We start from the raw sequence: 24,173 nt of genomic DNA, 5'->3' as shown, positions 1-24,173 counted from the left end.
CTGGAGCACCCAGGTCAGTCCAGGAGAAACCAAAGTCTCATAAAAGTCCCAATGGGCGGCCCATCGACCGCCAGCAACCGCCATCCACGGGGCCAAGTATACTGTAGTCGATCTGCTGCGAGCCGTCCAGGAGTATTCAAAGGAAGCATGGCCACACTGCAGCCACCATGAAGTCCCATCCATTACTGGCCGTAGCCCCGTCACAGGGGATAGCAACAGTTGTCTCGCAAGCAGTAACGGGCAAAACCAGTGATGGCTTACAAGTAAGCATTGGTTAAAAACAACCGGAACAACCTCACACCATTTCCAGAATAGGATGAAACGGCCCTTTAAGGATATTCGTTCGCCCTCTCTCAGCATCCAACACACCCGGCCGCCGCCATATCTAGATAGAGTCCATCAAGTCGCCATTTTCCAGGATGCACCACCACAGTGCAGCACAGCAAGGCTGAAGAATCGCCGGCCCCCGCCAGAATTAAGATTCACCGATGCCCCAGTTATGGAGTAGCACAGGATAACAGTCTCCCCCACCACAGGGTAGTGTTCACAGGCCCCCCCAGCACGAAAATGACACGTCGATATCGTGCCCCACTGGCACAAGTGAGCCGGGATGTGCAGCACAGTTCAGTACGCGCAGGCATACAATGTGCCTCCAGGGAGACAAAGCGCCGCTCCCTTAGTCCGGCTGCCGATGAAAGGTGCTGGGGGGGGGGGGGGGGGAGAAGCATCCAACACAAAGGGGCTGTGCATCGCGTCTTGTAGAGGGCTCCGGCGGTGTCAAGAGATTCACCGAGCGCCAGGTGGGAGATCGGCGTCTCACAGGAGAATGTGGCTGCTGGTATGGAGCTAGTAGCCGGGTGCACAGCAGCGCGAGGTCCCGGTCGCCGGCATCAGACGGGCCGCCCAGAGCGAGGGAGTAGATCTCAGTCCCCGGAGCTCCAAATTTCGCCGTAGCCGGACGCCCCATCACAGCGTCCCCTCCGACGCACAAAAGCTCTGTTCATGCGCGGGGCGGGTAGGCAAATCGGGCGGCGAGGGGAGAAGGCCGGCGGAGCCGGGACTCCGTGCGGCCATCTTGGTCGCCGGCCCGGCTCCGCCCCCCTCATCAGCAGAATTAATAATGTGTCATGGGGGTCAACAGGGTGAAGCAGGCTGACCTGTCCATATGAAGAGTGAGGGGAACTCTCTGCCGAATATGGAGGTGGTGAAGTGTGAGCTAGCAGTGAAATGGGGAAGGGGTAGGAGGAGGATTGGGTCAGTGTCTGTATTCTTGCCCTTTGGTACCAAGGGGGCTTGGAAGCAAGTTCTCCTCATTGGTAGGCTCTCTTTTTTCAAGGTAAAGTCTTTGTAGGCTTGGGAGGCGTTCTTGTAGGATGTCTTACTGGATTAGGGATGGATAAACAGATGTTTTTGCCTCACATCGAGCTTCTTCTTAAGTTGTTCAAGGATCAGTTGCTCCGAAACAGTTCATCCCTCCAGGGAAGGCGTTGTCCATGCCGATGGTTTGGGTGAGTCTTCACATCTGATGTTGTTATCGTGGTCAGGGGACAGGCAAAGATTACACAGCTGGTGGTGATCGGTCTATGGAAACTTTGCATTAAATTGAGGGCAGATTTGAAAGGGCATCTATGCAGACCCCATGTGCACATTCTCCATCGGAAAGTCATTGAAAAGGAGTTGCATGAGGCCCTCAAAAGGGCCAAACCCCTGGCAGTTCAGGAGTCGATGGTGGATTATTGTCCAAGAGATTTTTTTCTGAAGGAAAGGTAGCAAAAGATATTAGCAAAATAGACTGGTTGGGCCCAAATGGAAGCGTAAAGAACACATCGAACTCTGAGCACGGGCCATGCGATGTCCAAACCTAATGGTGGAAAAAAGAGTTACGGCCCATGCACATTGCAAGCCAACGGAATAGTTACTCTATGCAACGTGAATCTAAAGACTTATTAGAAGAAAAACATCTTGCAAATATCGGACCCCAACACTAGATGGCAGGAGTATGCAGAGCATATGTATATACAGCAACACATACTACGAACACATAAATAACCCATAATCAAAAGCATACTGAATCACACCCGGGCAGACAATTCAGGCATGGTGACTGGAGACTTTCTTGTACAGATTGATGTCTAGGTTTTCTGAGTAAAAGAAAGGGCACACAATTGTATATCCCTACCAGAGTGATACGGTTTCTATTCTGTCAGTGTTGGAGACAAGTATAACTCGGTCTTAGCAGTACCCATTCCTCAGGCATTTTCACCTGCAAACATCTTAAAAAAGCATGAAACAATGCCCCTGCACATTGTAAAGTTCTTTAAACCCTACTAATATGGATGTACATTAATAGGCCATAGAAACGCGAAGAAATTAGGGGTTTTGCTATGCTAACATTTCTTTATTAGATCGTGACATGTGTGCATTTTAATTTTGTAGTTATGTCTTTTTATCATTAAAACTCACCGCTACAGCCTTCAGTGACTGCACAGCTATCCAATGAATATCATCAAATAGTTTGTTAGTGACCTCCTTGCCACAAGTGCTCTCCAAATATAGGCGTAAATTACTCACTGTCCATTTTCCTCCATGGATGTGATTGTAATCATCCTGTGTGACATAAAATACATTTAATTGAAGGAACAGCTTGAACAAAGGTCAGATATGCACAATGCACTGAAAGCTTCAGATGTCATTTACCGTATGATAAAGACAAGGAGCAGCATCGAGTGAGTGGGGGCAGAAGTACAGCAAACATTTTTCTGGTAGGGCACTCATCTTTTAAAAAATCATTTTACTTTAGTTCAGGTGCAATTAGTCAAAAAATCCTCAGATTCACACTGTGATTGGAAACGCATTTCATTTGTACAGGCAAACCTATTCTACATGCATATGCAGGAAAAAAAGACTTTGGAATATACAAGAGCCACTTCTACTTGAATTAGAAATTAAAGAACACAGCCCACTATTGCAACAGCAAATATGTTGGATTCAATAGAAAGCAGTTACCAGGATTCCTGAGCTAAAAGCAGCTCTCTCCTGCTACCGCAGTAGGGATCAGTGCCAAATAAACTTGCTACAGCACAGGGTACAGATCGATTACTTGTGGGGTGCAGAAATCTGGGCCGCTTCTGTTGTCCGCTAATCATCTCTCAAGTTGCTGACTTGAATAAAAATGCTCTTTGTCCCATAGCTACACATTAGTTAGCAATTAGCTATGCATCTATTCAATCCCGGCTGGGATTTAGTAAGGTCACTAGACAATTGTTGAAAGAACAATGGGTAGAGCAAGGTACAAAGTGGCCTAAACTGAGCATTAACAGTGCTCTGTGGAACCCCAGTCTGTTCTGTGCCAGAGCAGCTTTAGATTCTTTACACTCTAAGTAAGGCTACTGATTATAAGCATGCAGAAGGACTCTGCTTCCACATACTATGGATTTACCGGAGGAGGATAGGTGATACAACTTTGTCATATGAACTGAAAAAGCCATTAACTGAGACCCGCGAAACAGCAGTACTCACCCCATGCTTCTGAATAGCAACATTAGTCAGGTGCACAAACATGTTATCCAGCTCACTTGTGCTTGGTGTGTATTTCACTGTGCAAAAGCGGCAAAAGCCTAGTTTGTACCTTGAAAACAAAAAGAAAATCCAAAAAATATTGCAGATACAGCTATCTTACCAAATTTAAGTGTGATTTAGCTTGTTATGCACATTGCAAGTACAAATCAGCACATATAATAAATTAAATATCATATAATAAATTGCATGTATATCAAATACAACTCACATCATAATATTATAAATCATAATATCAATTATAATACAATATTTCATTAGGTTTTATTCGAGAGATCCTTCCTTTATGAACAGGTAACACTTAGGAATTTACTTGCCCCAGGTTGAGCACGGCTGACTTTTTTAACTTACATAATCATGTTACCATCTAGGAACTCTCAAATTACTGTTGCTTCTCCTTGCCTGCATTTTATTCCCACGTGTAATCCCTTGATCACTTCCATCAAGGCTTCTTTCATTGTTACTCGCACTTCCCTCAAGAATCTCGTGTAAACACTACCACTTTGTTTAGATTTCAAATGCCTGGGGCTCAATTTTAACAGCATTAATAAACAACTTCTTTACTATGATGGGTTTCGGAAACTTCGAACACTGACCTTTCACATCAAATCATTTCTTTCTTTCCTCCACTTTTATCAATAATGTTTTCCTCCAACCCAACTGTTCTTCATCCACTCTCAACCCCTTCTCACTTCCTCATGAAGGAGAGACTTGGGGTTTGCGTTTCCTTCCTATGAACAGCTCAAAAGGTATCTTCTGGGTGGTGGAGTGAGTCGATATACTTCCACTCTTCTCTTCACTTCATCTTCCAACCATTTTTCTTTGCTATCGGTGTGTTTCTCTCAATATTCTGTTAAAGTGTTATCATACCACGGGCTCCTGGAGGATATAAAGAGCATTTTTTATGTGTCATGCCAGGTCTTCTTTTTTCTCGAGACACTAATTGTTCACCATTTTCTGTTAAAAGGCCAACTGATTCTTTAAGAATCCCAGCTCTTATTACAAGTCCGCTCAACTAACTGTTTTGAATGACTGGTGATTTCAGGGATTTACAGACCCGGCCTATGCAGCAGAGGGTTGGGCAATGGGGACGCTGACGCTCCTTTACCTTTTGCATGTGGAGACGATCCCCGGGTACTGGAGAACCATGAGAGTGGCACTTGGCGCGTGGATGGACTCCAGGGAGGCCACAGGCTGGAAGGACCGAATCACCCATGAGACCCCTCTTTGGGCGTGCAGGTGCTACGCCAGGCGGCTGGTTTGCAGGGGTATCGAAACTGGGACCTTATCAGTATCTCCCAATTGGGGGATGTGCTCAAGGGGAACTTACTGAAGACCTCTGTTGATCTACAATAGGTGTTTAAGCTCCATAAGTCTCAGTTTCACAAACACATTCAGCTCCGCCATGCTCTTACACTGTACTTGGCCCACGAAGAGGAGATTCCAGAGTTTACTCCTCTAGAGGGCAAAATACTCCTGACACACATTGCATATTAAAAGATCTTAGCTACATACCGATCTCTAATCAATAATACCCCTGACTACATTGGTCACTTCGGGAGACATGGACCCAGGACTTGGGCTCCTTGGAAGATGAAGACTGGAGAGAGGTTCTGGCCTCCTCTATGGAAACGGCCATTGCTTTCCAGTACTGCCACATTCGGCAACGTTACCTGCATAGAGTGTTCTATACAAGAGAGAGGCTCTAGCAGAGAGGGCTGATAGCATCCACAACATACCTGGGATACCAGATGGACTGTGGAGATTTTTTACATAGTCTGAAGTTGCCCTATTCTGGCACCCTTTTGAGAGGGGGTTTTCACTGTTCGAAGGGGGTGCTAGAGCAGAAGCTGTTGTAAATCCTCTGATAAGCTCCATCTTCTTGATGACATTGACAGGAACAGATTTGTGCGAGCCCTGCTGTGGCTGGGCCTGGTTGTAGCCAAGCGGATATTACACTGCCATGGAAGGATGCTACTGCTCCCTCGTTGGAGTGATGGAAGTAGGGGTTAGACCACTGCTTAGGACTGGAACATCCTATTTATAATGTGAGAGGTTGCCCTCTGAAATATTATAAAATATGGGAGGGATGTGTGGCCTATTGAAGGATCCACCTGGAACCATGCCTAAGTTGCAGATGTCGCTCGTGGAAGAGATAAGAGCTCACACTGCACAAATGCATTTCGGGAGAGGGGGCATCAGTGGAACACTATTTAAGTTGTTTCACCCTTGATTGGATATTCTCAGTGGGTATTCTTTTAGAGGTTTTGGTTCAACCACGCGATATTCTGAAGTAAATGTGGTCATTGCTGACCACAAGGTATTAACTGCTGATTTACATGGTCCACATGTGTTTCTACATATTTGTAACTTCTGTCATTGGTGGTCAGATACTGTTGTACTACTTTGTCTATTTCGAAATCCCAATAAAAAGACTTCAAAAGAACAAAAATGAATCACAGAACATATTTTGTTTCAATTCTGCTTGTGATTAACACTTCCGGTCATTAGGACTAACACCGACAACACTCCACCATCACTTTGTACAGGACCTAAAATATCAAACGCAACCTCTTCCCATGGATGCCTGGGCAACTTCCTGATTAATAAAGGCTGGACACATGATTTCCTGCACTCTTCACTGGAATTTTTTTCACTTCTCCACCTGACCTTCAGAAGGTTAATAACTTTTTTGAATGCAGCGTGTGGTTCAAGTCCTTTATTTTATTTTACCTCCGTTTGAGCCCTCTCTCCATTCCACAAACCCTTATTTTTTTTCTTCCTCCAAGTTACCATCCACCTGATCATCTGACTCGTTCAGTACAAGTCGCCACATGATTTCTCAAACCAGGAACATACTCCAATTCAAAACTAAATCGTTGTAAAGCCACCACCCATTTAGTTATCATACTAGACACAGCATCAAAAGAAGTGTGGCTCACCGGTTAGAGACGGCAGACCCAGAAGCAGAGGTCAGCCTGGGACCAGGGTTCAATTCCCGACGCGGCAGGGTACGGCACCAATGTCAGCGGGCTCGATAAATCTCGCCTCGGTGCCTCTCTAACCATGGGTCCCACGCTGCAACTCTGGGCAATAGCTTGCTTAATCTCCACAACGGCCCCCTCGCTGCCGGGGATGCCTGGCTTCACCTTGGGGATGCCCAATAGGGACAATCTCACAGGGAAAGCCAGGACGGGTTCCCCAGCGGTACACAGCGCCAAGAAACCCCAGGGTGAACGTGCGCTCTACAAATACATACTAACATAACATAACATAACATCAATGCCTTACTTCCAAAATATTTCTCTGGGAGGTTTGTGATTCTTTTAAATCTTAAAACACAACCCTCAAAAATGTCCTTAGCTTCTTCACAGTCCAATAAATTGTCTGCCTTGTATTATTGCATTGCAACCTTTGAGGATGGCATCCAGGATAAGTGTAGATTTTCCCAAAGAATCAAAACTTCTCAAATTAGGAGTTCTAGCAAGCCTTTACTTGACCTAGTTACATTTCTTTTGACATCCTTCATCCCACATAAATTCGGCACCTTTCTTCAACAGTTTCCTCATTCTCTTACTCTTCTATGTAAATCCATGCACAAACTTGTTATAATGCTCAGCTTTGAAGTCAAAGTTACTGTAGGGAATAATGAGTCTGGAGGCAAAAAAACAATAAGTAAATCAGGCTTATTCTGAAGAGAGCAACTCCAGCCACACAGCACAAGTCCTCCAGTTCTCTCTGCAACTCTTTCCCCAGTTCAATACATAACATTTCAATTGGAAAATAGCCTTGTCGATTCACTGTGTAATGACTGCAGTAAGAAAACACCAACTATATACAAATAAGGGAGATACAACAAAGAAGACTATCCCGCATCAACAATTCATAGGAAATGCAACAATTCATCTTTGGTCTTAGGAGAAGACAATGTTTGAAATCGTGTTTACCAAATCATCTTTCGGTCCAATGCCATCTGCTGATATTTCATACCTCAAATATTCAATCGAGGGCTTGCCGAATTCTCATTTCTCCCCTCTTCTTGTCGAATTAACATTACCTATCTTCTTGAGTACTTCTCTTACCTTTCCAGCATGGTAATTAATATCACCACCAAAAATCAGCATGTTGTCTTGATGGACTCTATCTATTTTCTTCAACACACTTTGCATGGCCTTCTGAAACACTGAGGCTGTTGAGATTAAGCAAAATGGCATTCTCACAGACCTGAACGCTCCAGAGGGCATGATGAATGCTGACAAATCCTTGGACTGGTCATCAAGTTTGATTTGATGATACCAGAGGGAAGATCTATTGAAGAAAACACTCTAGCTCCAGACAACATAACTGCAATAATGGGAATAGGATATCCATCTTCAATCAACATTTTGTTCAATTCTCTGAAATCAACACATAATCGAAGGTCCCCGTTGACCTTTTTGGCATCCAACACAAGAGTCAACCATCTGGTCCTTCGCTTCCTCAATGACTTCTTTGCTTTTCAATCTTTGCAATTCAGTTTGCACCTTTTGTCGAACCACTATAGGGAATCGCTACATCTTGCCACACTTAAGTTGAGCTCCCCCCACTAATCGAATCCTATGGACATAACCCTTCAAACATCAAACCCCCTGTTTGAATACTGTGGGAAATTCATCACAAATCACCTGGTTGAAATAGTCACCAGGAAACTAACTCGCAATTGCTTGTGAACTTTCATTACCTTCTCAAAACATAAAACATAGACTAAAACAACATTAATCATAAAAACTGTGCATATTATGCAAATTCTGAAATAGAACTTGTTATCCTGACAATGCAAGGCAACACTATATATATATTAGAACCTCAGGGCATGAAAAGTAGCAGTTTGGCTACATCATGCAAACACATGGATCACTGTATCACCAGAATATCATCATAAATACATGGATCCCACAATACCAGCCTAAACACATCACTAGTAGTAAGGGATCGTGGATCCTGGGACACCTGCACTCCCACTAAACTGTATGTGGTTATTAGCATTCCTGTGCACTGCACAGAAACATCTGTGCACCTACTACCGGTAATATAGTAATTTTGCAAGTTATGCAGGTTCCCTTATGTGGCCGTAAGCCAATATGATGCAACCCATATTGTGGGAATTAGGCAGTAGCCTACATGGCATACAAAGAACTGTAAGTTTGAGTAATCCAATAATACCTCTACTGCAGAAGCAGGACAAAGCCGGAGAGGGATGGCAGTGAAGGAGAATGGTCCAGCGCCACGGGATCCTGGTTTGCAATGACGAAAAGAAAAATCACATATGGAGATTTAAAGACCTACAATATGAAATGTTAGCCTGTGATCCCAGGGAGTCGGCAAGATCGTGACAAGAGGAAACCCTCTTGGTGCGCTTGACACTAAATAGGAGTAGGAGACCCTGGTTATGGGAGCACATGGGGCCACTATTCGGAGGAATGCAGTTGCTCTGAGGCTTAAGAGGAACTCAACAGTTCCAATGTATCTGCAAAATCTGTGACGGACAAAATTACAGCCGGACCCTTGTGACTGGTAAGCCCCAAAGCCTCTGGGGTACTTGTGGAACAGGCTCCCCCGGCCTTGCAGCTGTCAGCAAGGCACCACTCTCCCCAAACAAGAAGGTTGGGTGTGGCTTCCTTTGTCAGGACCAGCTTGGCTGATCCTTGTCCAACTGGCATGTGGCTCCCACAGCCGAGTGGGCATCAGTGAGGATGAGGATCTGGAAAAGAAGGGACTGTGCGGTTCTTCTCGCTGGAATTAACCCAGGCAGACTCTCCTCCGGTTGGCGCTGTGGCTGATAATTGCCAACTGACACTGAACGCTCCAGCAGTGCGCTGTGAAGACGGTTGTGTTGGGGGGAGGAGTACTGCCGCACACGATGCACATAAAACAGCTGAGCATAGGCTAGATTGGACAGAAATGCAGCGCTTGGCATACGCCTGCCCTAGGAGACAAAGAACAATCCAAAGAGCTCCTCACACTCTAAGTTGAAGGATACAGGTCGAGCCCCAGAGCAGAGACAAGTTGCAGTCTTCAGGACCCTAGGCTTTCAAACGAACAGGCGTGGTGGGAAACTATCCCCTGGAAAACGTCGGAGAACACTCAGGGAGCAGTAGGCAGGCCAGCACACATAGTCACTTCGCAGAGTGGCAGTCTCTCCAGCAACCCAACAGGCAGCAGGTGCGCACAACAAAGCAAGTAGTCCAAATAGTGGTTCCCCCTGGCAGCACAGAAAGCTTCTGGTGGAGTATGTAGAGCCAACAGCGTCTGGTTAAAAGTTCCACGCAGTGTCTAAAACATGGGGTCAGAACCCCTGCACTTATACTCCAAAATATCTTTGTTCAAGAGGGGACTTAAAAAAAAAAAGACCTTAGAAGTGCACAACACTCCCTTTCATCTCAGCCCTGGCACCAGACATCAGTAGGGGGTAAATCAGTCCTTTGTGTGAGGGCAGGATGCAGCCTATACAAATGCAAGTGTGTCTGCTTCCCTCTCTCCCAGCCCAGGAAGACTATCAGTACGCAGATGTAACCCGGTCATATCCAACCTTGCCCATACATTGGCTGTCTGCAAAGTATGCATAAAGTGTAGCTGTCAGCCAGTCCCAGCCGTGGATCGGAGACAGGCTGCAAAGCACAAAGAGGCAGAAGTACAGAGAAATGCCCACTTTCTATAAGTGTTTTTTCTAAAAAAAAAAGCAATGTAAAATCCACCTACACCAGTAAGCAGGATTTATCTCTACCATTCTAAACATACCAAACATGGCAACACTACTCCTTTCAGATCAGGAATGACCCCTTAAACACATATAAGGGAATTCCCAATGCTAGCCTATGTGAGGAGTAGGCCTCACAGCAGTAAGAAACAAAATAGGCTGTATGTTACTACCAGGACATGCCACACAATAAAGGCACATGTCCTACCTTTAACTTACACAGCACCCTGCACATACGGTACCTAGGGCAAACCTTAGGGGTTATTATATGTAGATAAAGGGGAGATTAAGGTTTGACAAGTAGTTTTAAATGCCAGGTCAATGTGGCAGTAAACAGCGAACACAGGCCCTTCAGTGGTAGGCCTGAGACAGGTTTGAAGTGATACTTCCATGGGCAGCACAAGCAGTGCTGCAGGCCCACTAGTAGTATTTAATTTATAGGCCCTGGGTACACAGGATACCACTGTACAAGGGACTTAAAAGCAAATTAAATATGCCAAACAGGTGTAAACCAATCATACCATGTTTAATGAGAGAGCACATGCACTTTAGCACTGATCAGCAGTGGTAAAATGCCCATAGCCCTAAAGCTAACAAAAAGAGGGTCAGAAAAATAAGAGGAGGAAGGTAAAAGGTTTGTGGATAACCCTGCAAAAAGGGCCAGGTCCAACAACAAGTATTAGCAAAAGTCTTCTTATATTACCCATGAATTTGCAAAATACAATTATATGGGATAGAGACAAAGGAGCATATTCACAGAAGGGGAAAATACAACTATCTGTCCTAAACTGTTTCACCAACTTCCACTTATTAAAGGCCGGTACCTGCCCCAGCTGGACCTTCAGAGACCAATTCCTAATGTCACCACTTTTTCTATCACAGAAATACGTCTGAATATACCCACCATAGTCTAACTCCAATAGGTGTTGCATGTTGTCTCTATTCTTCAAATAATGTAGGTCATTCTTCCTGGAACTCTCTTTTATCAATTCTTTGACTATTTGTTTCGGCATGGCATACAGGCATATTTTGAAGATCTGACCCTGATGGGATATCGAGAAAAACCTTGATAGTTTGGAGGCTGGTAACCCACTGGCCTGAATACTTCTCCTGCAGAGATGTTTTAAATATTTGCCTCAGGGAAACATCTGCAGGCCTCAAAAGACAAGGCCAATAATTAAGGGTCCTCTGCTTGCATTTGAGTGTTAAGTTAGTGAGGCCCAGCTCTAGCCTCAAGGCATTATTCCCAGAGCCTCTAGGCAAGCCAAGCCATCTTTTCCTTATATATTCATTTCTGTGGTCTGCAGCCGATTTAAGTTATTTGCCGACATAACCTCACAAACATACAGTAATAAATTTACAATGTTCGCAGAATAAGTCACTCCTAAAACTTTGACAGACTTGAGATCCAACCTATGCAATGCACCTGTGATAATCTTGGCGTGAGCTTCCTGAGAATCTATATGGTCTTTAAGTTTCAGGTTATAGATAAATAGAAGGCCTAAGCATCTATATTCTTTTACCATCTCCATCTGATCATCACTTAGCCACCACAAGTGCCTGATAATTGACACGGTTCCTTTCAAGAATACCATTACTGTAATTTTAGACAGATTTATTTATAGATCATTGGCCTTACGATATTCCGAAAAAGCATCCAGGTATCTCTGAAGGCCCACCAGCGTAATGTCCAATTTCAATTTCACAGTATCGTCAGCATAGAACATTGCTGAAATTACCTCTACTCCTAATTTTGGCAGGAAAAAATGAACCTGGTTTAATAATGTAATTCTGTAGCAATATAAATTTAGAACAGGAGCTGAGCCAAAATGCAAGTCTCCACTGTCCCCTAGTCCAACTCTTGTCCATGAGCCTTATGTAATTGAATTATCAGCTTTAATTGGCCAGATGGGATATTCCATTTACAAATTTTTTCCCAAAGTAATGCTCGATTTATTGTGTGAAACGCCATTGACAAATCTATATATGACACATCAAGGGGCAGTTTCCTTATGAATGCATATTCTTCAGCCAAAAGATTTCCGATGAAACAGCCATCGGTTGTTGAGTGCCCTTATGGAAACGCATTTGAACCTTTGGGAGAACTCTGCCACCAATTACCCAGTCTTCCAGTAAGGCCAGCAGATGTTTCGAATACATTTTTACTAGGAATGTCTAACACAGTGATCACACAATAGCTTGAGGACAAATGACACCCCCCTTTATAATCAAAGGAACCCCAATGCTTTCTTTCCAGGCATCTGGTAAGTTATGGCCACTTATTATTGTTCCAAACACTGGAGTCAGAACCTGGGCCCACAATACAGCTTTAAGTCTGATTATATCTGACAAAAGGCCATCAAGGCCTTGAGCCTTGGAGCTTTTTAAACTTTTTATCAAAATCTCAATATTACCTACTGAGGGGAGCAGATAACTCACTGCCAGCCCATTCTCGGGAGAGCCAAAATGCGTACTCCCCATTTCATCTCCGTTTTATCCTTTTACCTAATATAGCTCAGATATATACCTGACCCATGCTTCTTCAGGAACCAGTTTGTTGGACAGCCCAAGAACACTGCCGGCTATGTTCCAAAACCCTTTATTCTTCCTGTTCGAAGGTAAACATTTGCCATTGTCGATACTCTATCTTTTTTCTTCCACATTATTTGTCTTATTTCGTTCCTATATTTCTGTTTAATTAGGCACTCCATAATAACCCCACCTACTTTATAAGCCTCCCATAGTTCTTATTTAATACAGACTTTGCCCTCGCCTTGGAAGAACTATATAAGCACCTTTTCTTACTCTGCCACAGTTGGAACCTGCCATAGCCCCATCCCGAATAGAGATAGTTAGATTATCATAGTCCTTCAAGACAGGATGAGACTTTTGATTAATTCAAGATTTCAAAAGCTCAACAATACCATTTATAGTTTAATATTTAATTTAGCTCACCACACTAACTTACACTCATCCCTACAATAGTGGCAGACTATTCTGCCAATGCTCTTAAATATGTGCCACTATACAGTAAAAGCAAGAGTGGTTTGTGGTTACTGCCTGCTAAATCACCTGTTGTGTACCCCCAATGAACCCCAATCTAGGCCTAGGTAGCTAGACAACCTTCTACCTACATTTATCCTACCTTGGTCTGCATAACGGTTCTAGCACTGACCTTTTACCCAGTTATGTGCTGAATGAATTTCAATCCGTTTCCTTGAAACTAGCCTCCTTTATAATGCATGAGGATTCCAAGAAAAGTTCCTGCACATGAAGTACATGACAGAATTAACACACACTGTACAAAAGTCATGGTCATCTTCATCCTAGGGTGAAATAACTACTTTGCATAATTGCTAGTATTGATGTAGGCTCATATACATAATCGTACTCATAACAGATCGATTGTGACAGGAACCCTGAGGCTATCTTTGTGGTATAAAAGAACCATACCAAGACTAGATAGGCAGAGGAGAAGCTTCAACGCTGACACTAGATGCTGAGGTACTGGCCTGCAGAAGCTCTAGCACACAGTGGTCTGAGGTCCTTTGCGGAGTGTCCAACTCGAGACCAAGACGGGGTCCTTCGTTCTCTCCCATGAGGTAATGGGGTTGGCTTTTTCCTAGGGGATTCTTGGCTTTACACCCACATACATGCTGGGTACACTAAGGCAGGGTTAGCATCATAGGAGTACGCCTGATTACCGTCATGTATCTATATGCCTGCATATATTCACTGTTTTAGCACTACAGTAGAATTCTACCTTTTTTTTACTCTGTTGGTGCTTACAATCTTAGACATCTGTTTCTGTCTAATGTTTGTCGCAGCAAACGTGTTATACTAGAATGACAGTGGTTCAATAAATGCTTATTGAAAACTTCCCCATCATTTATTCTCTGTAAATCTGGAATCGGTCTGGACAGCTATCCCTTAATTTATGTTGTCTAAAAGTGCAGATCGTATGTATTTTTAGCAACTACACCACATGGCGCCGCCAACGTTGGTTTGGTTCTTATTTAACATTCAAATCTGAGTAGTTCAGTCGTGCTTTCTCAGAGACCCCTACTCATATCTAACCACAGACGTCTGGAGTGGGAAGGGAAAATCCGCAGCAGCCAAGTAGGTATATCCTATGTATTGGCTGTAGGTTTGTTCAAGCTTGAAGGATTATAGTTCCCCACATAGTGCAAAATCTTATCTCCTTTTCTTAATACTTCTTCCCATAATGTCTAACCATGGGGACGCTGGTACGAGTGGAGCTAGTACAGAGGAAGCTGAGCAGGAAGGTGCTCTTAACATTTCAGAAAATTGCAGACATGCAATCACTATGAAATTAATAGATTATGGGCTGCCAGCAATGGATGGACATGTTACTTTCGTGATTGAGGCACACAAGTCATTCAGGACAGAGGTATTCTATTCATGGATCAAATTTCCACCTGCCGATGCACACACAAAGGCGTTTAATACTTACATTCCAGATGAGACTTTTGAAGAATGCTCTCCATACGAGGACACAGAAGTCCTGTTAACTTACCAAGAACATATTAATTGGTGTAAAGGCGCCCTACCCCACACCACAGGAAATGTGAGACTCGGTCCGCAAAGCAGGGAAAGAGTGAGCAGGCTGGTCGTAGATGCTTACTCACCGCATCCAGAAATTGACACGCTATCAGCAGCAGACTTGCGTACACTTTACAAAGAGATGGTAAAACTGTACTCAGGCTGGTCAACCGCAAGGGATCTCAACACAAATAGCCCACAAACACTGAACGTGTTCATGGGATAGATGCTCACTAGGCATCATTAGATGCCGTTCTGGATAACACAGAAAATAGCACAGCTTGAGGCAGTGTTTTCCCACACAGGCCCACAGGAAAAACACAGAATATTAACTATTTGTTTGCCAATGGGAATAGCTCCTGTGACAAAGGATTGTACCACTTGGGGTACAGTTTCTGCTGCCAATTATACCAGAACTCATACTACCCCCTCAATAGCAGTGATGCCAGAAGTATTGAAACAAAAACCAGAGTGAGTACGGGGAAGAATCTGCCCTGGACTTTGGGATGAAATTGATAAGCAATTTTGCCCAGGTATCAACAATTATGTTAGGTAACATAAAATGGGAGGTAGCAGCGGCGGCTTATGCCAAGGCCTGAGGGGAGTCACTCCTGCACAACAGGAGCAAGAACTACCTAAGATTATAGAAGAAACCTATGCTTCGCTGGGTAGAGATAACTTGGGAGCTAGACCTGGGAAACCACAATTAACAAGTTATTCCGAAAAGGATAACTCGAAGTAAGCACCCGATTCTTCTAAAAGGAAATAGAATAACAAACAAACAAAAAATAATAAGCAGAATGCATCACGATCACGGGGTGGGTCTCTCAACAGGAGCTCTCTGACAGAAAATAAAACCTTAGAAACTGTGACAATATTTTAAAAAACCTAACCGGTATCAGGATACTGAGACCCGTTCCTCTCATTCCTTTCAGGGTTCATCAAAAAACTCGGAGAAGGAAGGACAGTCAGAACACAGATCAGACAAGCGAGCCAAGCCAAGAGACACACATCGAACTTCATTATCCAACAAGAAGATAAACCCAAAAGCAATCCTCAAATTTAAAAAGAAGAAGGTAGCTGGCCTTGAAATCAGAAATGCCCAGGCTACTGAGGACTCTACTACTGAATGGGAAATGGGCTCTGACGTTGCTAGACAGAGCAACAGAAGTAACAATAGCTCACCAGAACCTGATGGAATTTCTGGCGACAGCAGCGTTGAATGAACATATCACAGTGGAGATACCGGATACTAGGGTAAGTGTCCCACGTAGTTTACACAAAATAACACTCCAAATGGAGGGGGGACATACCCAGGAAACTTAAATGTCTCTTTTGGGACACCTGTCATATGGATACGATATCCTTTTGGCTGAAAAAGATTGGCCGCATGAGTTTGTTATGTAGTGCCCAAAGATGATATATAATTTTACCAGATTTCTACGACCTAGTTCCAGAGTCACTAAAACATTTATACTTGCAGGAGTGGGTGTTAGCACTAGTTCCCGCACTTTACTCCAATCATGTAGGGTGGGATGCTAGTCACCACACCATGAAATCCCATTAAAAACTACTCCTAACACCACAGAGGCAGTACCCAATAAAACATGACGCAAAGAAACAAGTCAGGGAGTTCTTAGATCGACTTGAATACCAAGGTGTGATTGAAAATTGCACCCCTTCCAGGATTAATCCTTTATTTCCCATAATGAAACTCAACAATTTATACCATCTAGTTTTAGACAACAGGCATTTGAACACATGCACAAATACATTTGCAGTACAAAATGCACACAGTGGCGCATTAATGAATAACATTGTGCGGAATAAATACAAAACAACATTACATATCTCAAATGGATTCTTCTGCCAAAATATAGCACATGGAAGCAGACATTTGACAGCATTCAAAGACAATTCTGTAGACTGTCCCAAGGTTATAAGAATAGCCCCGGGTTGTTCTCAGCAGGAGTAATAGAGATAACTTCAAAACTGTGATGAGGAGGCATTGTCCTACGTAGATGATAGTTATCTGACGGACGATTAATTATTGGATAACTTGCATAGGGTGAACAACATAATCTTGGGGTTCGCCAATGTTGGCTACAAATTTAACTTTAAAAAAATCAAAAATTGCCCACCTCAATGTCCTATTTTGGGATATGAGTTATCCTATGAAGGAAAAAGCCTGGCAGCTAATATTTTAGAAAAATGTGCCCTACTCCAACCTCTGAAAACTCTGAAAGGTTTACAATCCATTTTAGGAATCCCAAATTTTGGATACATTTTGGACTACGCAGAAAAAAATCAAACCTTTTTATGAACTAATCAGACCTGATTTTTCAGTTCAACATTGGACACAGGAACACACATAAATTCTCAGTTCCGTACAAGGTGACACAATAGTTTCCAAACATCTACACATGCGTAAATACCATAAATTTGGAGATCCGTGCAGTCGCGGGTCAATCAGGGTACACTTAGCTCACCCTCAATGAAGGTGAAATGGTACCCATTGCATACAAATCACATTTGTACCCAAATGCTGAAATGCATTTGCATCCACAGAAAAGATACTGACAGCAGTACAGACCGCTGCAGTGTGACAGAAAGAGCACTAGCTCAGGGGAAACGCATAATTGTTGTGAATCCGGTACCAACCTTAGAGGCTGTTACCAAAGCAAGCATTCCAAACACAAAAGCATTGTATCCGAGATGGATACAATGAGCTGATTCTCTCACTACAACAGATGTAGACTACAAATTTGACACTACATTAAAAACACAAGCATTTCTGCAATACAAACAAGTACATCTCTCCCAAATGAAATAATGTCTCTAGACCAGTATGAATAAATAATTTACAACAACGGACCTTCCCAGCCTGCTGTAGGAAGTAAACAGCAATACAGCGCATCATGTGCGATTTGAAGGGACGTAGCGATACACAGACGCTGTCTCTAGGGATTGCACGGCACAGCAGGCAGAACTAAAAGCCCTGATACTGGCACTAAAAATACAGATTGGGAATTCCCCACACTCATTGTGTGCGATTTATTTTATTGTGTCCAGTCATATAATGGATTTCTTCACTATTGGGGCCAGGATAGCTTTGAGATTCCAAAGGTTGCACAATAAAGCCCAAATTGCTCTGGGAACAGGTGGCAGAGCTGAAAAAATGTTTGCCACAGGCTTATGTGATTCACACATGGAGTCAACTGCGTGTTGGCGTGCACGTTGAAGGGAATTCACAAGCTGATGAAACCGGCAAGGCGACAGTGCAAACTGCTGCCATTGCTGCAATCATTTGTTCTAGCACGAGGATAGACCGACAGATAATGATAGCTGTGAACGCTACGCGCAACAACAGCTCAGCCTTGCCAAAAGATTTTCCACTCAATTACACCTACAAGTTAAATGCGCAAAACATTCCGTATGCTCAAATTTCAGGAGTGGGGGCTCGGGTAATACCAAACATGGATCACGGATTAGGATTAATTATAGCTGCACACGAGGGTCTGGGTTCAGCAACGCAGGTATCGCTGCAACTGCCTAATTACTTAAGCAGTGCTATGGGTGGCCAGGTCCTACTAAACAGACCAAGGGTTATGTCCTTAAGTGTGATATCTGCCAGTAGATGAAGGGTTCCACCATAGCACGTCCACCACAAACACCATTGCTAATATCAGACAGACCACTCGCATGTGTCTATTTGGACCACTGGGGCCCCTTACAATCTGACGGGGCTTACAGGTACATACTGGTGGATTCATGCTCTAGATTCCTGTGGGCTTGGCCTCAGCGCTTGGCTGACGCCCGAACTGTTATAAAGCTTTTGAGAGTCATCATAGGGACATAACGCAATTGGCACATTACATTCTAACCGTGGTCCTGCGTTTAGCTTACAGAGACACCATGGGAAGTTTGGGTGTAGCATTGCGGTACTCCTTTCCGTATCATCCCAAGGGAAATTCAACTGTGGAGAGAAAGAACAGGGCCTTAAAGCAATCCTTAACAGCTAGGGTATAAGGTTTGAGGAAAATGAAATTTTGCCTGACCAAGATGCCCCCTACGTGTACCCTATGTTACATGTATGTGCATGTCACCCATGCATATTTGTCGTAGAGGCCTGAATCACAAGGCCTCTGCAATCACGTCCTGCATTAGAATGCCTGTCATCAAGTTTCCCAAACGTTAAGCTAACATGAAGGCCCATGTATTTGCATTGTGCACGTTTAATATCGAGATGAACCCTTTTTGTGGTTCAGCCTGAGCCACTTTCTGAATTAAGGGTTTTTCATGACTCAGACACTCTGAAAGCTACAGTTACGTATCCCTGACCTCGCATACTTCTAGCTCAGCCGAAAAGGGCCCAGCAAGGGTTGCCAAGACAGTGTTTTGCAAAATAGTTATCAGCTTGCTATACAGAATCACATTCCTGCCCGGTTAAGAGGGTAAACAGAACCCGTCTGCACAGATAGGGCCCAGCCTCTCTGTTTAAATGAAATTACAGTACTTGCATCTGTAGAAAAGCTCACAGCCCCATGCAATGAACGAAGAAATATATGCTTTTTCTGATTCTTAGTGATGAGCAACCTTTGCTTCAGATAATACATCCCCTGACTTAAGATATCAGTTAGTACCAGACGTGCTGGTCGCCTTGACACTAAAGATCTCTCTACTAGACTGAAAGTCAGCTCTCCTCCCAGTTACACGTCAATTGCACGTCATGCTCAAGTTGCACGCACAAGTAGGGCAAAGTTCCAGCCTGCCATGTAACTCCTCCTCTATGTAGCCACCCACCTATGACCCACCTATCACACACCTATGACTCATCAAATGTACACCCTCATGCACGCCCACATGCTCTTATCTCTTTCTTTCTTGCTCTGCCTCGAGCGTTCCTCCCTATGTACAAGGAAAAAGCATATATATATGATGTTCAGTAAATAATTGTTAGAAGACCCTTCCTGATCCTCAGTGGAGATGGAACAGATTCTCCCTTAACTCGAGTTATTGGAATAAAGCCCTTTTAACTTGGACACCACGGACTCTCTGCCTCTCATTTGATACATGCTAATTGTTAATGCCTAGAAATTATGCCAGGGTAATATTTTATTTACCACATTAATCTGGCGCCCGAATAGGGACTATCCCTTTCCCCACGCGCCGGTGACGTAGGTACAGCTCTTGCCCCCTTCTACAGCCGTGACGGACTTCAAAGTGCGCACCAGCGGGACTTCCTGCTTACTCCCTCAGGCCCACGGAGGAGACGGACTGTGACCAGGCGTCCACACGAGGCGGTGACGATTGCGGATCATCCCAACCAGAGCCCACCCGTGAGAGAGCAAGGTCCGAGGTTTCCGAGGCCCACCAGTTCCAAGGCGCAGGCGTAGTAGTAGCAGTATCAAGTTTCCGAGGCCTTCAAGTTCTGCTTCCCGGTGAGTACCACTATGGGGGATGCATCAAGTTCAAGACGGGTTCATTTCCATGAACACGGTCAAGACGGGTTCACGGTAAAACGTGAGCACGGTAAAGACGTGCCTCATTTCCATGAGCACGGTCAAGACGGGTTCGTTCACACGAAAACGGTCAAGACGGGTCCACGGTAAAACGTGGGCACGGTAAAGACGTGTCTCATTTTTGAGACCGGTATGGTTGTACTGTATTCCAGTGCATATAGTTTTTCAAGTACATGTTTAATTCTCTGTATTGGTTTAGATCATGTTTGTTTTAATGTTATGATGTTTTAGTGTGAATGATTGTTGATTGTTTCAGTCTATTTTTGTGAATATTGGTTTCAAACATGCCATTGTTTTCAAAGTTGCGTCAGATAGGGACCAGAAAAGGCATACTAGAAGAGTCTGTTAACATCTCGCCTAGAGACACACCTGGTCATTATATGTATAATAAGCATGGGTTAGACGCCATTTTGTTTTTGGATTTCTGGGTAGACTATACAAAGGACTTGGAGGAAAAGTATAGATGGCCTATCTCGGGAACATGGGATCCTGAATGCATTATGAGAGTAGAGGAAGCGCTATGGAAAAAGAAGTCAAGACCCTCTCAGAAAGATGCCATTGAATTGTGGCGCAAAGAGTCACATAGGAGGATAGAGAAAGAATTGAATAAAGCAGATAGAACTAGACAAGCAGGGGAAAAAGCCAAAGAAAAAGAACTACGGGAGGAGGGGGAACGGGTCAAAACAGAACAGACTGACAGAGAAAGAAATGCCGTCATTACTGTTATTTATCCCGTCCCCTCGGAAGAACTAGCTAGAGTGACCACCTCAGAAACACCCAGTAGGTCACGAACGCCACCACCTGTACCATTTAGAGTATGTAGAAGAAGCCGACAGCATCAGAGGCTTTTATTTCCTCCTATCTAGAAGAGCCCGCACCGGACTACGTAAACGCAGATTTCCCTCTGCCCCCATCGGCCAGATAAGTTTACTGTGGAGTTCCTTGTAAATAGCTCCTTGTAAATATGGTTTATGAAGAGCATGTCATTATTATGACTTGTTGAGTTTCTTGTGAATATGGCTTGTGAATAGCGCCATGTGGTTATGGTTTGTGCAGAGCATGTTATCATTACGTTAGGCAGGAGAGAGCTGGATCTCTTTCAAGGGCTTGAAGAAAAGGTTTTGAAGATGTGCGTTCGTGTTATGTGATAACGTGGAGAAATGAGTTCATGACTTTCCCATGTACTGCAGTCATTGGGGAATGATTGTGCTTCAGCTGCCAAAGGGTTAATATCTTGTATTGAGATGGCAGTATTTGGTTTAACATGCTGTTTAACATGCATGGTTATGTGAGCTGACACTAAAAGTCAGTGAGTGGTGAGATGAATGATGGTTTGATTTAACTTTTTCATTGGTTGCTGGGTCTGCCTATGTGCTTTGTCAGCTTGCTGACTGAAACGGTAACATTTTGCATGGAGAGTATAGAAGTGTTCATTTAACATTCTATCCACGTATTCGTGTGGGTTTGCCTTGGAGCACTTGATTTAATGTGTTTGACTCAGAGGTCGGTAAGTTGTAAATAAATCAGTCGAATTGAGATAAGGGTTTGCACAGAGGGTGCTTTAATGTTTTCACGGCTGAGGGTTCCTTTCAAAGGCACGGTTGAGAAGAAAATATAAAACAGACCCATCATAGAATGTGCTTTTAATTAGTGTAATGCAACCGTGTTTTTTTTTTTTTATTAAATAGAAATGTGTTCTACTAAATATACATTAATTTTCCCAATGCAAACTGCCCTTTAGAATAGCGTATGACAGTTAATCCACTTGATTAGAAAACATGGCTTTTTGAAAAAAAGATGAATCTGGCCCTTTTAATAGGTAGAATAGAAGAGCTTGCACACTTAATTATGAAAATCTTGGTTATGCAATGCAAAATTATGGTGTTTCACATGTTATTTTCAAAAAGTAAAATGTGGTGTGTTTCCATGCCATGTTGTTCTGTTTCTTTTTTTCCTTTGCAGCTAGTATCAATATTTTATGATATAATTATTTTAAAATGCTAGCATGTGTCTAAACTACGAAGAAAAAAAAATAAGTCCTTATTAATTACTGATTTTAGGATGCTTTTTATCACGTTTTAAATTTGCTTCAGTTAAGTTAGAGAATGTTGGTTAGCCCTGTGGCCTGGGTACAGATATGTTTTGAATTACACAGAATGTGTTTTTCGACCTTGAAGTGGCTCAGGCTGAACCATAGTTCAGCAAGGCCCCGTAGTGGCCTGGTTCCAGGGAAAGATATTTTGTGAAGGGAGGGCTTTTCCCTCTTGGAGAGCAGAGCAGTGCCTGTCTTGTTGTTATTGGCCATACACCAATTCCTTTCCGCGGAAGAAATGTTTATATAAGGTGGGGGTCAAGTTGCTCTTCCTTACAAGTCAGCACTGAAAGCTTCATTGACTTCAGATGAGAGCATGCTTGCAAACGAATAGTCTTTCCCTCGTAGTATAAACTAATAATTGGCAGGAGTTTCGCTCTTGCAATGAGCCCTAGCATTTACAGTCAAGCACTAAAAAGACAGCTGGACAGTATTTATATGCCTACCAGCACAGCACTGATACAGTATGTAGACGACATCCTAATTACAACACGATCTGAACCAGAATGCGAAAATGCATCACTGACAGTTTTACATTTCCTGGCTGATAAGGGACACAAAGTGTCCCCTTCAAAGCTGCAATTCTGTGAAAAGCAAGTGGTGTACCTTGGACACTTGCTTTCCAAAGAGGGTAGACAGCTAACACAAGAACGTATACAGCTCATTACCAACCTTTCACAGCCAAAGACACAAAAGGAAGTACGTGCCTTTATTGGCCTCACTTCATACTGCAGGCAATGGATTCCCCAGTATGCCTTTCTAGCCAAACCACTCATACAATTGACAACTCAGGAAGCAGCCACTCCGACTGTCCTCCCTTGGACACAAGAACATACCTTGGCATTTGAGGAATTAAAAAGAGCATTATGTCAAGCGCCAGTTTTAGCGACTCCATGTTACAGTAAACCTTTTATGCTTTTCGTAACTGAACGAGATGGAACAGCGTTATCTGTCCTCACACAAGATCAAGCAGGAAAACACAAGCCTTGTGCTTATTTTTCTAGTACACTAGATCCAGTGGCCCAGGCTCTGCCTGCGTGCCTGAAATCAGTTGCTGCAACAGCCCTAGCCATAAGACAAAGTGACTCAATAGTGCTAGGACACCCTCTGACAGTACAAGTACCACATGCAGTAGAAGTTCTCTTAAACAGGACACAGACACAACACTTGACTGTAGCGAGACTGACAGGATATGAACTGACATTATTTCAGCCACACATAGAGATCAGACGTTGTAATATTCTGAACCCTGCAACACTTTTGCCCTCAAGTACAGTAAATGCACCACCACATGACTGTGTGGAAGTAATGAATATAGTGACGAAACCAAGACAAGACCTGACAGATATTGCAATTCCAGACCCTGACCTGACACTCTATGTAGATGGTTCATGCATGAGAACGAGTGCAGGAGAGTTAGTAGCAGCGTATGCCGTGACCACAGTTACTGAGGTCATAGAGACACAAAGAATAGACACACTATCAGCACAAGCAGCAGAGCTCATCGCTCTGACACAAGCCTGCATAAGAGCTAAGGACTTGAAAGTGAACATTTATAAAGATTCACAATACGCTTTTGGCATTGTTCATGATTTCGGGGTACTATGGAGGGAGAGAGGTTTCTTGACCTCCCATGGGACCAAGATTCAGCACGGCCAGCTTATTCAAGCCCTGTTAGAAGCCA

At 43.6% G+C, this 24,173-nt stretch overlaps 1 protein-coding gene across 7 annotated transcripts in view; it reads right to left on the bottom strand.

Moving 5' to 3' along the window:
* Positions 1–24,173, bottom strand: part of TTLL1 (TTL family tubulin polyglutamylase complex subunit L1) — a 408,294-nt gene that overhangs the window by 91,245 nt on the left and 292,876 nt on the right. For all 7 annotated transcript variants that reach the window (XR_013606910.1, XM_078673886.1, XM_078673881.1 and 4 more), the window contains 2 exons: positions 3,520–3,628; positions 2,464–2,607 (listed from right to left, as the gene is read on the bottom strand). Coding sequence is in view for 6 of the 7 variants with exons in the window: in XM_078673886.1 (XP_078530012.1) it covers positions 2,464–2,607; positions 3,520–3,628 (253 nt within the window). In the remaining variant the exon portion in view is untranslated. The remainder of the gene's footprint in view (positions 1–2,463; positions 2,608–3,519; positions 3,629–24,173) is intronic.

The sequence above is a fragment of the Lissotriton helveticus genome, chromosome 1_1, assembly GCF_964261635.1.
Source record: "Lissotriton helveticus chromosome 1_1, aLisHel1.1, whole genome shotgun sequence".
In the NCBI taxonomy this organism is placed as follows: Eukaryota; Metazoa; Chordata; class Amphibia; order Caudata; family Salamandridae; genus Lissotriton; species Lissotriton helveticus.
Note: the sequence above shows the minus strand (reverse complement) of the source record. Positions and strands in the feature narration are given on the sequence as shown.